Raw genomic sequence first — 15,270 nt, 5'->3', positions numbered from 1 at the left:
TAGTGACAGTTAGCGCCCACAAACTATATTTATGGAAAATAATGTCCTTCAAAGAGAAAAAAAGATATATAGATTTCAAGATTATTTACATATAAAACACTAAACAAACTTTAAATCACAAGATCAGGAACCCTAAATATGTAAGTATACTATAATGAGACTGAACATTTAACACGGATTCATAGCTGCTTTTCCTGCTTTTGAATTTTACGTTTTCAGTCTACTTTTTCACACTTCAGGTATAATCAGTATTCATTTCCTGTGTTGGGTAATTACTGAAATAAAGTTTTTCAATTCATTTCCATAAAAATAGCAAATCTGAAATCAACTGAAAACCTAAACTTTTAACCTCAGAATCTCTATTTCCCTGGATAGAGCAATTTAGTTTTCATATTAACATCAAGACATCAAAATGTTTGCATCTGGTGAAAGTACTAGTAACTGAGGAGAGGTTTCTGACAAGCTCTTACAAAGACAAGGTCTTTGAAAACAACACTAGATAGATGGCAGCAATTGTGGGAAAGAAACTATAAACTGACAATGGTGACAGTGTATAAAGAAAATATGTAAAAGATGTTCTACAGATGGCATATGTCTTCAGAAAGACTAGCTAAAATGTTTAAGGACAGATCTATGAAATGTTGGAAATGCCATCAAATACCAGGCTCTTTCTATCATATGTGGTGGACGTGTGCAGAAGCTAAAACCTATTGGAACATAATCAAATCATGGATAGAAAAGATGATACAACAACGTATAGAATTAAGACCAGAAATATTCCTGTTGGGTATTTTACCAGAGAAATATAGCAAAGAGAACACATGTTTGACTATTCATATAACCACTGCAGCTAGGATTGTGTTTGCACAAAACTGGAAGGCACTGAAAGCTCCTCCAGAAGAAGAGGTGATCAGGAAAATAATGGAATGTGCGGAAATGAATAGATTAACAATGATAATTAAAGATAAGACAGAGTCAGAGTATTATGAAATTTGGGGAAATTTTAGAGTGGGTGAAAAAGAGAATATGCTTAAAAGACACCTAACACTAATTTAGATGGAAGAAAAATGAGATAAGGATATTATCATACCTAATATAGACATTGGAAATCTAAGGAGAGGAGCTGCTCGGACATTACCCCTGAATTGTATCGGAAGAAGAATGGGAGGGAAGAAAGGAGAGGAGAGAGGGAAGAGAGTACAGGAGGGGGAAGGAAGTAGGAAGGTTGGAGGGCAAAAGGAGGAGAAGTGGGGAGAAACGGGAGGGGAGTGGTGAGAGAAAGAGGAAAGGAGAGGAAGAAGAGGGAAGTAGGAAAGAAAGGAGAAAGAAAGTAGAGAAGAGGGAAGAGAGAGAAGGAGGGTGGATACAGTGAAAGGGGAAATGGACGAGCAGCACCCAAACTTACGTGTATGTATCTATGTATGGCAATATATTTGTTGACTTGTGGAAGAAATGGGAAAATAAAATTGGATATATATTTAAAAAAAGAAAAAAAAAGAAAACAACACTGTTCACAGTTAAAAAAAAATTTATTTATTTATTTTATTTTAATTCCATTTATATCCCGCCCTTCTCCGAAGACTCAGGGCGGCTTACAAGCTTAGCAGTAGCCTGTTTTCATACATCTAGCATTATACTTTTGTTAAAAAACTATTTGCCACCTTTCAGATTTTCTGGAAACATGCTAACTGCCAGTATGAAAAAAATAATGTCCTACATTCAGTGCATTACACTATCTTTAATTTCTGTAATTGCAGTCAAATGTTTCTTGCAATTGGTCATTTAATGCAGCCGTCCCCAACCTTGGCAACTTTAAGACCTGTGGACTTCAACTCCCAGAATTCCCCAGCCATTTAATGTTATCCCATTCCTGGGTCTATTTCTTCATGGCAAATTCCTTCTCCTCAACTACATCAAAGGATTTTCTAGCATAAAATGTTTAAGTGTTGCCACAATAGTTTGATGGGGGTTTAGGTATGGACTTTTATTTGACCATTTTAAAATTGAATTTGTTCTTCTTTATTCCATTATCTTGCATTCTTGCTTGCGAGTTTAGGATTACTGTCTTCCTGATCCATTTGTATTTCAGTTTTCAGACAGAGGGCATGATGTTCTCATGTGGAATTCTCTAATATAAAGAGAATTCCTGCTTCCTTTTCATGGTGGTCAGTTGTCCTAGTTCTGGGACAAAAAAATATATTGCAAAGTACTCTGCCACTCTACGTCTGACAGTTGGCATCAGATTCATGAGATAATCATGAATGCAATGAATAGTAACCACTATACTTACTAACATTGAAATTGCCTGAAAAGTCTCACTTTTGACTCATTTGTTCATAGAACATGCCTCCATTAAGTATGGAAGCATACTGATATCCTTTCAACTGAACTGACTGATGGGGGTGGGGTGATTATTTTTTTCATACTGACAATATGACATGTTGGACGATTCTGTTATGAAATAAATGAAACGATTTCCAAACTGGTGGGTTTTGTTTTCTTTGTGTAACAGTTGGACCCACGTGAAGCTGTCATAAAGAGAATGCAAAGATTCAAAAAATCCAAAAGGAGATGAGCACCATCAAACTGTACATCTACACTGTGGCACTGATTTTTTTTAGGTGTGCAGCATTTTATAAGACATCGTTAGAATTCTTGACAAACTTGTTTAAAGGCAATTTCAGTCCAATGGAAACGTAATAATTTTTGCTTCCCTTTACACACCCATTGTCATTTTAAAATTGGGCTGAAAAACAATTTTCATTTCATTACTCCTACAGAAAAAAAAATAAAAATGAAAAGTTGACTATGAGGAATACAAGAGTACCACCATACCTGTGATGGATTCTCCCATTTCTTAAGGAATTCTTCTTTGGCTTTTGCAAGAAACTCCTTCACTGTAAGAAAGCAGAGGGAAAGAAACAATGCTGAAAAGGAAGAAAAATGCTTGAAGACCTTAATTGTTGAATAATATAAATTGAGGAGGCTTCAATGGGAAGCAAGAGTCCCTCTTAAACAAGGCTCGCTCTCTCTCTCCCCTTTGAGTGGCACATTGATGAATACTAGATTCATTCAATAGACCAGGAGCCTCTTTTAACAAGTCTGACTTGTAAGGAGTCATTGTCTCCAGGACTGTAGAAAATAGCATACATGTCTCTCCAGGATTCGGCTATTATACTCTGGATCAGAAATGACCAACGATTGATCAATGGCTGAACACATGATAAAGACTTACCTACTAAATCCATACTACTCTAAGAGCCCCAAACCCAATCCAAAGAATTAAAAAAGCTACTGTAATCAGCTCTGTTCTGGATTACAATTGCTCATCTAGAGGCCTATCAGAGCATAATACTTAGTGGGTTGAATTCTGTGTGTTACAAAAATATGGATGGCCATTAGATGGCAGAAAACACTAACTCTTCGACACTGATTTTTTGCAGCTCCAATGTAAGTCCCAATATTGCGGAGGTATCAACATTTATTTACCGGTATTAGAAATTTCTTCAGAGATGCCACCAAGATGATAACTAAACCAAAGTACAGGTAGTCCACAACTTATGACAATTGAGACCAATTTTTTTTGTTGCTAAGCAAGACATTTGATAAATGTGAGTTTTGCCCCATTTTACAACCTTTCTTGCTACAGTTGTTAAGTTAATCACCTCAGTTGGTAAGTTAGTCATCTGGTTTCCCCATTAACTTTGCTTGTCGGAAGGTTGCAAAAGGCGATCACATGACCCAGGGACACTGCAACTGTTACAAAGAAAAGCCAGTTGCCAAGCATCTGAATTTTTATCATATGACCACAGGGATGCTGCAATGTTCACAAGTGTGAAAACTGGTCATAAGTCACCCCCAAACTATTGAGAAAAAGGGAAGTACTTGCAACTAAGATGCTCCTTTTAAGCATCCTGCAGTTGCCACAAATTCACGGGAAACGGCAACTACAGTAATGTTTATATGTTTAAAGCAATAATTAGACATCGTATCATAATATGTGTGTGAAAATATGCATTCGCTTTCTTTCTCTCTGGTAGCCACATACCACAAACCAGATTACTTGCAACATTTCAGGGTTAAGCAATAGGACATAGGAAAAAAGGTAACTCGTCTCACATATGTTCTTTGGTACCAAGGAGTGTACACTTCCTCCGAGTAGTAGCACTTCCCCACTTAAGGTGTGTTGTTTGGGGATCACCCTGAACTCAACAACCCCTGTTCAAAGAGCAGGTGGCAGTTGTAGCCAAAAAAAAGGCCTCTGCACTTCTCCATCTGGTGTGCCAGATGCACCTCTTCCTAGATCGGGAGGTCCTTCGGGCAGAAGGATGATGCCCTGGTAACCTCATAGCTTCAATATCACATGTTTTTTCATGGGGCTCTTCTTGAAGACCATTCGGAAGCTTCAACTAATCCAGATGTAAAGGAACAGGCAGTGGTGGGCATGTTTTGGGATGAACAGATAAAAGCTCTACTTTGTCACCTGTGTACTTCCAGGTCCGATTCAAGGTGCTGGTTATTATCCACAAAGCCCTACACACTGTAGGCCCAATTATTCGAGAGACTGCCTATCCCCCAAGGTTTTTGCCCGGCTGCTACTCTGTTACATCGTCTGTCTTCTGGAATAAGATCCCTCCTGAGATCTGCAAGTATTTATTATCCCAGCAATGCTTCAATTGAAAAAAAAATCTTTCTATCAAATTACAAGACCACACAATTAGGACTGAGTGTCAAAGATTAATTTTGAGAAAGCATACTCAAGATGATCTCCCAATAAAACTGAATCCTGGAAGAATCAGGACAGAGAAAAGGAAGATATTTTTTTTATACTGCACGTAATTAAACTTTGGAATCTGCTACAAGCTTGACTGGCTGCAAAAATGGGTTGGACCAATACACAGAAGTCATGGGAATCAATGTCTATTAGCCTTGATAGCAGTGGGCCTGCTTCTGAAGACCATCTGCTAGAAGACTTGTGGGCTTCCTTGTGCAGCTGATTGGCCACTGTGAGAACAGAGAGCTGGACTAGTTGAGCCAGGAATCTCATCCTGCAAGCCACTGGTTATGTGCTTATGTTTCTAAGGCAATGTCTACGGTAGTGGGAATTCCAGAGCCAGACAGGCTTTCCAAAAGCCATTTGAGGGAATGATGGGAGAGTTTTTTCTTTCTTAATGGTAATAATCCAAAAACCTAAGCCCTTTTCTCTGCTGTAATTATACAACAGTAAAATAAAGATAATTAATGTTGTTACCTTCATGGGCAAATCTGGAACAGGAATAGAGCCGAAAACTTAATTACTTAAATTAGTTAAAACTACCACTTAAACAATTTGGGATGGTTATAAGACAAATAATCATATCCTCATTCTGTCCATTATGTAAGCTTTATATTGTTGTTGATTATAAAATTTTGGGTCCTGCCATGAAATAGCTCAAAGTTTATGGAGATCTGCCAATATAAGAAGAATGGGCTTTAGAAAGCAAAGGATGTAGCTCCAGGCTGAGTCTGTACAGCTTAAGTAATCAGGCAACTAACTCCTCATGCCAAAGTCTCCATCTGAGCGATGGCATCTTGCCAAAGTTACAATTAGGAAATGGAAGACAAATTTTACAAGACAAAACTAAGTAGTACTGCTTGAATAGTAAAGGGTGTCTATTTATGCTCTCGCTGCTGTATTAGGAAAGTCTCCAAACTTCGCAGCTGGAACCACCGTGGTTATATACGAGTGAGCGTGTCATGAACATGTCACACCCACATTCCACAGCTTGACCGTTATAACTATCATATAAGTGTACTGTATGTACTGGCTCCGTTATCATTCAGCCCTTGCTCTGATGATGTCAACAACTAGTTGACGAAAGCTCGGCAATAAAGAAGGCTTTTTTCTTATTTTATATATATATATATATATATATATATATATATATATATATATATATATATATATATATATATATATATATATATATATATATATACATATATATATATATATATATATATATATATATATATATATATATATATACGGTATATATATGTTAAGTATTTGTTAAGTATTTTTAGAATACCTTGCAAGGCCCAAATACGGGCCAAATCTTATTGCCTGTATCAGCCTAACCCAAGGCCATCAACAAGCTGTAGTCAACTCATTATTTGTGTAATTTTTTTGGATTACTAACAAAGATATATATTTCGAACTGCGTGTGTGTGTACACACACACACACACACACACACACACACACACACACACACACACATATATATATATATATATATATATATATATATATATATATATATATAAATATATATATATACAGTATATATACAGTATATATATATATATAAAAGGGATGCGGTGGCTCAGTGATTTAGGACGCTGAGCTTGTCGATCAGAAGGTCGGCAGTTTGGCGGGTCGAATCCCGAGTGCTGCGTAACAGAGTGAGCGCCTGTTACTCGTCCCAGCTTCTGCCAACCTAGCAGTTCGAAAGCACGTAAAAAATGCAAGTAGAAAAATAGGGACCACTATGGTGGGAAGGTAACAGCATTCCGTGCACCTTTGGTGTCTAGTCATGCCGGCCACATGACCACGGAGATGTCCTCGGACAAGTGCTGGCTCTTCGGCTTTGAAACGGAGATGAGCACCGGCCCCTAGAGTCGGAAACGACTAGCACGTATGTGCGGGGGAACCTTTACCTTTATTATATATATATATATATATATATATATATATATATATATATATATATATATATATATATATATATATATATATATATATATACATATATACACATATATATATACATATATATACATATATATATACATACATATACATATATATATACATACATATACATATATATATACATACATATACATATATATACATATATATACATATATATATATATATACAGTCATGGCCGAAATTGTTGGCACCCCAGAAATTTTTCCAGAAAATCAAGTATTTCTCACAGAAAAGTATTGCAGGAACACATGTTTTGCTATACACAGGTTTATTCCCTTTGTGTGTATTGGAACACAACAAAAAAGGGAGGAAAAAAAGCAAATTGGACATAATGTCAAACAAAACTCCAAAAATGGGCTGGACAAAATTATTGGCACCCTTTCAAAATTGTAGGTAAACAAGATTGTTTCAAGCATGTGATGCTCCTTTAAACTCACCTGGGGCAAGTAACATGTGTGGGCAATATAAAAATCACACCTGAAAGCAGATAAAAAGGAGAGAATTTCACTTAGTCTTTGCATTGTGTGTCTGTGTGTGCCACACTAAGCATGGACAACAGAAAGAGGAGAAGAGAACTGTCTGAGGACTTGAGAACCAAAATTGTGGACCAATATAAACAATCTCAAGGTTACAAGTCCATCTCCAGAGATCTAGATTTGCCTTTGTCCACAGTGCGCAACATTATCAAGAAGTCTGCAACCCATGGCACTGTAGCGAATCTCCCTGGTCGTGGACAGAAGAGAAAAATTGATGAAAGGTTGCAACGCAGGATAGTCCGGATGGTGGATAAGCAGCCCCAAACAAGTTCCAAAGGAATGCAAGCTGTCCTGCAGGCTCAGGGAACATCAGTGTCAGCGCAAACTATCCGTCGACATTTAAATGAAATGAAACGCTATGGCAGGAGACCCAGGAGGACCCCACTGCTGACACAGAGACATAAAGAAGCAAGATTACAGTTTGCCAAAATGTACTCGAGTAAGCCAAAATCCTTCTGGGAAAACGTCTTGTGGACAGATGAGACCAAGATAGAGCTTTTTGGTAAAGCACATCATTCTACTGTTTACCGAAAATGAAATGAGGCCTACAAAGAAAAGAACACAATACCTACAGTGAAATATGGTGGAGGTTCAATGATGTTTTGGGGTTGTTTTGCTGCCTCTGGCACTGGGTGCTTTGAATGTGTGCAAGGCATCATGAAATCTGAGGATTACCAGAGGATTTTGGGTCGCACTGTAGAGCCCAGTGTCAGAAAGCTGGGTTTGCGTCCGAGATCTTGGGTCTTCCAACAGGACAATGACCCCAAACATACGTCAAAAAGCACCCAGAAATGGATGGCAAGAAAGCTCTGGAGAGTTCTGAAGTGGCCAGCAATGAGTCCAGATCTGAATCCCATTGAACACCTGTGGAGAGATCTTACAATTGCTGTTGGGAAAAGGCGCCCTTCCAATGAGACCTGGAGCAGTTTGCAAAGGAAGAGTGGTCCAAAATTCCAGGTGAGAGGTGTAAGAAGCTTATTGATGGTTATAGGAAGCAACTGATTTCAGTTATTTTTTCCAAAGGGTGTGCAACCAAATATTAAGTTAAGGGTGCCAATAATTTTGTCCGGCCCATTTTTGGAGTTTTGTTTGACATTATGTCCAATTTGCTTTTTTTCCTCCCTTTTTTTGTTGTGTTCCAATACACACAAAGGGAATAAACCTGTGTATATCAAAACATGTGTTCCTGCAATACTTTTCTGTGAGAAATACTTGATTTTCTGGAAAAATTTCTGGGGTGCCAACAATTTCGGCCATGACTGTATATATATATATATACACATACATACACATACATACACACACACACACACACATGCACGCACACACACTTAGAAGTTGTATCCTCAGGGGCCCTCTCTTAGGGACAAACATATTATGGTTTAGTATAAAATGGACAGGTGCAGTAAAATAAAGCCCTTCTCAGTTCTCTACTGGCTATAGAAACCTGGGCTGGAAGTACATTCCCAGAACCCTGACTCTCAGCTCTTTTTCACACACATACATTTTCTCTTTACTTACTGAAAGAGGTTTGTGCTGCCATTATTATTGCTAGAAAAAAGGGCTTTTCATTCTTTCCCCATATCACAGGAACTGCACTTTCTTTCAATATGAAACCCAGAAGGCAAAATAAATAAATAAATTCTAAAACACACGTTTTTGAAAGAATTGCACTAAGCTACCTGCTGCCTTAAGAACAATGCTGCTGAGCACAATCCACAATGTTTCCATAGCCATCCTCCCAGTGTCTTCACAATGCAAGAGAGGTTTCCCGAGATATGCAGACATGCAGCGGCAGTTCAGCATGTCTGACCTACTTTATCTTTTTTCATTACAGAGAGACAGTAGCATACACTTTTCTGAACAGATCCCTCAGCTCTTTTCTCAGCCCCCACAGCAATTTCTTGTATTACAGAGAAAAACCAGGCAACTTGTTCTCGTCTACGTGCTATCTCTGTATTAGGCTTAGGCTCCGTATGACCATCTAGATTAGCAGTTCCCTTCTCTACTTTAGAGCATTCACTACTTTTATAACCAGAAGGACCTCAGTTTATGGCAAAATATCACAAGCCTTAAGACCAGGCTCAACACTGGGTCCAATTTGACCCCTACCCTTAGGCAGGCAATCATGCTGGAACAACATGAAATAACTCCCAATTAAATCCTCACATTTATTCTCTTGTTACCTTTAGCAGGGGAAGAATTGAACCAATGTGAATCATAAGATTCAGCAGTATATAAATTATAAATGGGTATCCTTAGCAGCTACTGTATTCTTTAAACAGATCAGTTGGACAGAGTGGGAAAGTTGGGATGAAAGACAAAACTCCTCACATTTGAGTTCAGTCCATGACAAAGTTCATGCTACTTGGTTCATGCTACAGCTTCTAGGTTAGAGAAAATTAAAAGTTCATAAACATCATTGTATAAAAATATGTGTCTTCATAGTAAAAATACATTAATAAAGATGTAATGCTTAAGAGTCAGATTTATCCTTTTCCTCCCTTATATATGAGTCTGAATTCTTAAAGTTCAGATGGCCAACCAGGACAAAATAAAGTCGTCCCAGAAATCCGATGTGAGCAACTGACCCGCTGCCACTCGTTTGTAATTTATTTTTTCTTATATTTTGGAAAAGACTTTTACCTTAAGACACCGATTGTGATCACATAACCCTTCAGCTGGTTCCTGAAAAATCCCTTTTCTTGGTTTGCCCATTTCAATGAATCACTGACCACCCAGAGAGGCTGGTTTTACAGAACTTGCCAAGTCTACTCCTCACCCCCACAACACAAAGAAAAACAAAGCAACAACTCCACAATCACATATAAGGTTAATAATAAGGAAGCTTGGCTTCCGGTTTGCGCTCGCGGCGCTGGTGTACATGCGGGGAGAGCTCTTCTTTCTGCCGCCCGGCTTTCCTCTGTTGGGAGATCCTGAAAAGGGTCGAAAGTCGTCTTGGAGGGCTGACGACCGTGAGGAGGCCCTCCGATTGATTGCAGAGGGGCGGCAGCCCCTCCGTTTGATCCGGAGCTGCTGTTTTGGACTGACGAAGAAAAGATGAATGAAGCCCTGATTTCAACTGATGAACTTACAATCCAAAAATCAACAAAGAAGAAGAAATTATTATCAAGACAGAGGACTTTAAAGAACAAGTACAATCTACTGAGAACTTCGTTAGCCAAGCCTTGATTTTAACTATAGAATCAACAACTCAAAAAACAACACAAGCTGAAGAAAACAACACTAAGATGGAGGGGCCTAAAGATTCACAAATACAGCATACTGAAAACTTAGACAACCAAACAACTACTACAACACTGGACATGACCTCTGACTCAAGCCAGATGAAACTGGAAGAAGAAGACCAGACCGAACTGATGACAAATACACCAATCCAAATACAGAGATATGAACTATTAGAGCAACAACTCAATGATTACAAAGGGGCCAGCTCCTTTGAAAAACTGACAACTGGATGGTCTTCCTTGATTCAAATAACATCTGTAGGAATGAAGGGAGATCCATTTGAGGATTTAAGAACACTGGTATGGAAGCCTGCTTGGCACAAAAAGAAAGCCAGAGTTAGACTTAAAAAATGGGGTGTTTTTTTATCTATAATGGAAGGGCCTAAAATTTTACTTAATGGGCTAAGGAGAGACTTTAAAAGATATTATTTGATTTAATATTTAGGATTTAGATTTACAAGGGAAATGAAAATTAGCTATTAGAATATAGTTTTGAATTTATTTATTTATTTTATTAAATTTATATGCCTCCCTTCTCCCTAAGGACTCAGGGCGGCATAAAAATTAAAAACATAAAATAGAAAATTTAAAAAAAGAATTAAACAATAAATACAATAATTATATGACAATTTAAAAACCAGTAAAAAGCTAATTAAAACTGTAGTCAGTCCAGGCCCCTTGTTGGAACAACCACGTCTTCAGGTCACGGCGGAAGGACCGAAGGTCAGGGGTCATCCGCAGCTCTGGGGGCAATTCATTCCAGAGGGTCGGCGCGCCCACAGAGAAGGCTCTCCCCCTGGGGGTCGCCAGCCGGCATTGCCTGGCCGACAGCACCCTGAGGAGGCCGACTGTGGGACTGAACCGGGCGATGGGAGGTTGACAATGGCAGCAAGTGGTCTTGCAAGTACCCTGGGCCTAAGCCATGTAGGGCTTTAAAGGTTATAACCAGCACCTTGAATCGCACCCGGAGGGCAACTGGAAGCCAATGCAGCTCACGCAGGACTGGTGTAACTGTTGTGATTCAGGGTCAGCCTGTGGGTTTGGCAGTTGGGTCGGACGAATCAGAGGAGGAGGGGGGTGTTGAAGACCTTGCTGAGGGGGTTGAAGATCTTGCTGATGATAGCCCTAATATGCGTTTCTTGCAAACATATAACATCAATCTTAAATTGTTTTAAATATTGAAAAACTTTCTTTCTCTTCTGTGGTGAGTTTAATCCATTGACATTCCAGGTTAGGAATTTAGTCGCCATGCGTGGCATCCCGAAGCTTTTGAATTGGATTGTCGGAGGAGATGTTGGATGAGCTGGCCCGTGTGGATATTCCCTCAGACCTGAATGGGCTGATCCATCTCTGCCTGCGGATCGATGCTCGGTTGCAGCAGCGAAGGAGTTGCCGTGCCACCCCACAGACCCCTGCAGCCCCTGTTGTGCGTGAGCCCCCAGTTCAAAGGGAGGAGCCAATGGAGCTGGGTGCCGCCAGGTCTCGTCTATCGGTGACTGAAATGAACAGACGACGATGGGGGGGTTGTGTTTTTACTGTGGGGACCCTGGGCATTTGGCTGCTTTTTGCCCAAAGAAGCGACAGCGGGCATCAGTGACCGAGCCTGCCCCGAGAAAGTCCCCTACTTTTCTGTCGGGAAACGCCCTGAGCCCGATCTAGACGGTGTGATAGATCGGGCGTCCCACAACAACACTGAGCGACGTCTTTCCAATGCTGCCTGTGGACCTCCACGGCATTTGATTTTGGAGGCACGTCTGATCCTTCCTGGCAAGCCAGAGGGGATTCCAGTCCATGCCTTAATTGACTCTGGGGCCACCACAAATTTTATGGACTCAGCATTTGTGGCCAAATGGGCTGTTCCCCAGTGCCCGGTGGATCTGCCCATGTTAGTGGAGACTATCGATGGTCGAGTGCTCCTGTCTGGGCCTATTACGGCCGCCACGCAACCATTATGTATGGCCATCAGTTCCCATGTGGAGGCCATCCAGTTCTATATCACCTCAGATCTGCATTTCCCCGTGGTCCTGGGACTGGCGTGGCTCCGGGCGCATGACCCACAGATCTATTGGTCACAGAACTTGGTCACCTTCCCAAGCTTGCAGTGCGTGGACCACTCCCGCCATATCTGTGCCAGCCAGGTGGAGGGTTCCCCAGGGGTTTCCTTGCCTCCTGAACTGTCCAACTTTGCTGATGTGTTCAGCGAGACAGAGGCGGATCAATTACCCCTGCACAGGCCCTATGACTGCCCCATTGATTTAGTCCCTGATGCGCCTCTCCCAGTGGGGCGTTTGTACTCCATGTCGGACCCCGAGTTGGCTGCATTGCGGGACTTTCTGGAGAAGAATTTGGCTCGCGGTTTCATCCGGCCCTCATCCTCGCCAGTGTCTGCACCCGTGCTCTTCGTTAAGAAGAAGTCGGGCGAATTACAGCTTTGCTGCGATTATAGGAAACTTAACGCCATCACGGTGCGCAATCGTTACCCGCTGCCCCTCATCCCCGAACTCTTGGACCGACTCCGGGAGGCTAAGATCTTCACGAAACTGGACCTGCGTGGAGCTTACAACCTCGTCAGGGTTCGGCCGGGTGATGAGTGGAAGACGGCGTTTGGTACTCGCTATGGACATTTTGAGTACACGGTGATGCCGTTTGGCCTGACCAATGCCCCCGCCGTGTTTCAGCATTTCATGAATGACATTTTCTGGGATTTGTTGGATCAGTTTGTCGTGATCTACTTGGATGACATCCTGATCTACTCCCCGTCGCGTGAGGTGCACCATCAGCATCTCCATCAGGTCCTGCAGCGACTCCGAGAACATCGGCTGTTTGCCAAGTTGGAAAAGTGCCAGTTCTACCGGGTGACCATCGATTTCCTGGGTCACCGCATTTCTCCTGAGGGCATCGCCATGGAGCCGAGTAAGGTTGAGTCTTTGCAGAGTTGGCAACCCCCGCGTCGTGTGAAGGATGTTCAGCGACTTCTTGGGTTCGCCAACTATTACCGAACTTTCATCCCTGGGTTTGCTGCCTTGACAGCCCCCCTCACCCGGCTCCTGCAGAAGAAGACTCGGTTCCAGTGGAACGCTCCAGAACAACAGGCTTTCCAGATTTTGAAGGAAGCCTTCATGAAGGAGCCCATCTTGAAGCATCCTGACCCGCAACGGCCGTTTGTCGTGGAGGCGGACACCTCCGACATTGCCATTGGGGTGGTGTTACTCCAGGCAACGACGCCCAGCGGTACCCTCTTCCCTTGCACGTACCATTCACAAAAACCTAACCCTTCGGAGCGCAATTATACAATCTGGGAGAAGGAGCTGCTGGCCATCAAAGCGCCGTTCGAGGCCTGGAGGCATCATCTGGAGGGAGCGCATCAAATCGAGGTCCGGACGGACCATAAGAATTTGGAAAGCCTGCAGACCGCTCGGAATTTGAACCAACGCCAGATCCGGTGGTCTCTTTTCTTTGCGAGGTTTGACTTCCGGGTTCGGTACATACCTAGCGGGCACAATCAAAGAGCGGATGCTCTGTCCAGGAAGCCCGAATATTCCCGAGTGGAAGACAAGCTTCTGCCCAGGACAGTGATCCCCGTCGAGTCTTTTGCTGCGGTGCGGGAGCCGGTTGATATACGGGCTCGGATCCGGGAGGCACAGCAGCAGGAGGTGTGGGTGGCTCAGCGGAAGGAGGAGGTGGGGCCAGATTCTCCTTGGACGGTCACGGATGGACTCTTGTATTATCGTGACCGGCTCTACGTTCCGGGAGGGCCACTCAGGGGACTCATCCTCAGCCAGTGTCACGATAACCCGGCGGCGGGGCATTTTGGCCTGTTCAAGACCCTGAACCTGGTCTCCCGTACCTTCTGGTGGCCCCGAGTCCGACACGACGTCCAGTCCTATGTTACCTCCTGCATCCCATGCAGGCAGGCCAAGTCAGCGACAGGGGCCCCGCCTGGATTACTGCAGCCTTTGCCGACACCCAAAAGATCCTGGGGGGCTGTGTCCATGGACTTTCTGACGGATTTACCCCCATCCTCTGGTTTTACGACAGTGTATGTGGTGGTGGACATGCTGACCAAGATGGCGCACTTCATCCCCTGTCGCGGCTTACCGTCAGCCCGCGCCACTAGTCGTATGTTCATTCAGCAGGTGTTTCGGCTGCACGGCCTCCCTGATAGAGTCGTCTCTGATAGGGGGGCCCAGTTTACAGCCCGCTTCTGGCAGGAGTTGATGCATGCGTTGGATATCAAGATTTGCCTCTCGTCCGCGCATCATCCTCAAACTGACGGGGGAACCGAGAAGGTCATTGGTATCCTGGAACAATATCTGCGCTGCTACGTCAATCTGCAGCAAAACAATTGGGTGGACTATCTGGCCATAGCTGAGTTTGCATTTAACAATTCGCAGCACACCTCCACACAGATGACACCGTTCTTGGCCGTGGGATATCACCCCCGGTTTTTCCCCCTTTCTCCCGTGGACTCACCGGAGCCGGCAGCGAACGACTTCATGGCAGAGTTACAGGCGATCCATCGATTGGTGCGACGTCAGTTAGAGAAGGCCAAGGCCGATTACAAAAGGTTTGCTGATCGGTCAAGACGGGATACGCCTCCACTATCGGTGGGAGATCGGGTCTGGTTGTCCACCAGGAATCTACCGTCAACACGGCAGGTGAGAAAGTTAGATCACCGATATTTAGGACCGTTCCCAGTCGAGGCTGTCATCAATCCGGTCGCCTAT

The 15,270-nt window shown here is 42.6% G+C and overlaps 1 protein-coding gene across 4 annotated transcripts in view; it reads right to left on the bottom strand.

Annotated features, from left to right (window-relative positions):
• Positions 1–15,270, bottom strand: part of PRKACA (protein kinase cAMP-activated catalytic subunit alpha) — an 84,344-nt gene that overhangs the window by 25,919 nt on the left and 43,155 nt on the right. For all 4 annotated transcript variants that reach the window (XM_081319528.1, XM_081319526.1, XM_081319527.1 and 1 more), the window contains one exon: positions 2,836–2,897. In XM_081319528.1, the coding sequence (XP_081175654.1) occupies positions 2,836–2,897 (62 nt within the window). The remainder of the gene's footprint in view (positions 1–2,835; positions 2,898–15,270) is intronic.

Source organism: Vipera berus, assembly GCF_964194415.1.
Source record: "Vipera berus genome assembly, chromosome: 2".
Lineage (NCBI taxonomy): Eukaryota > Metazoa > Chordata > Lepidosauria > Squamata > Viperidae > Vipera > Vipera berus.
The sequence above is the reverse complement of the archived record's forward strand: the minus strand, read 5'-3'. Positions and strand labels throughout refer to the sequence as shown.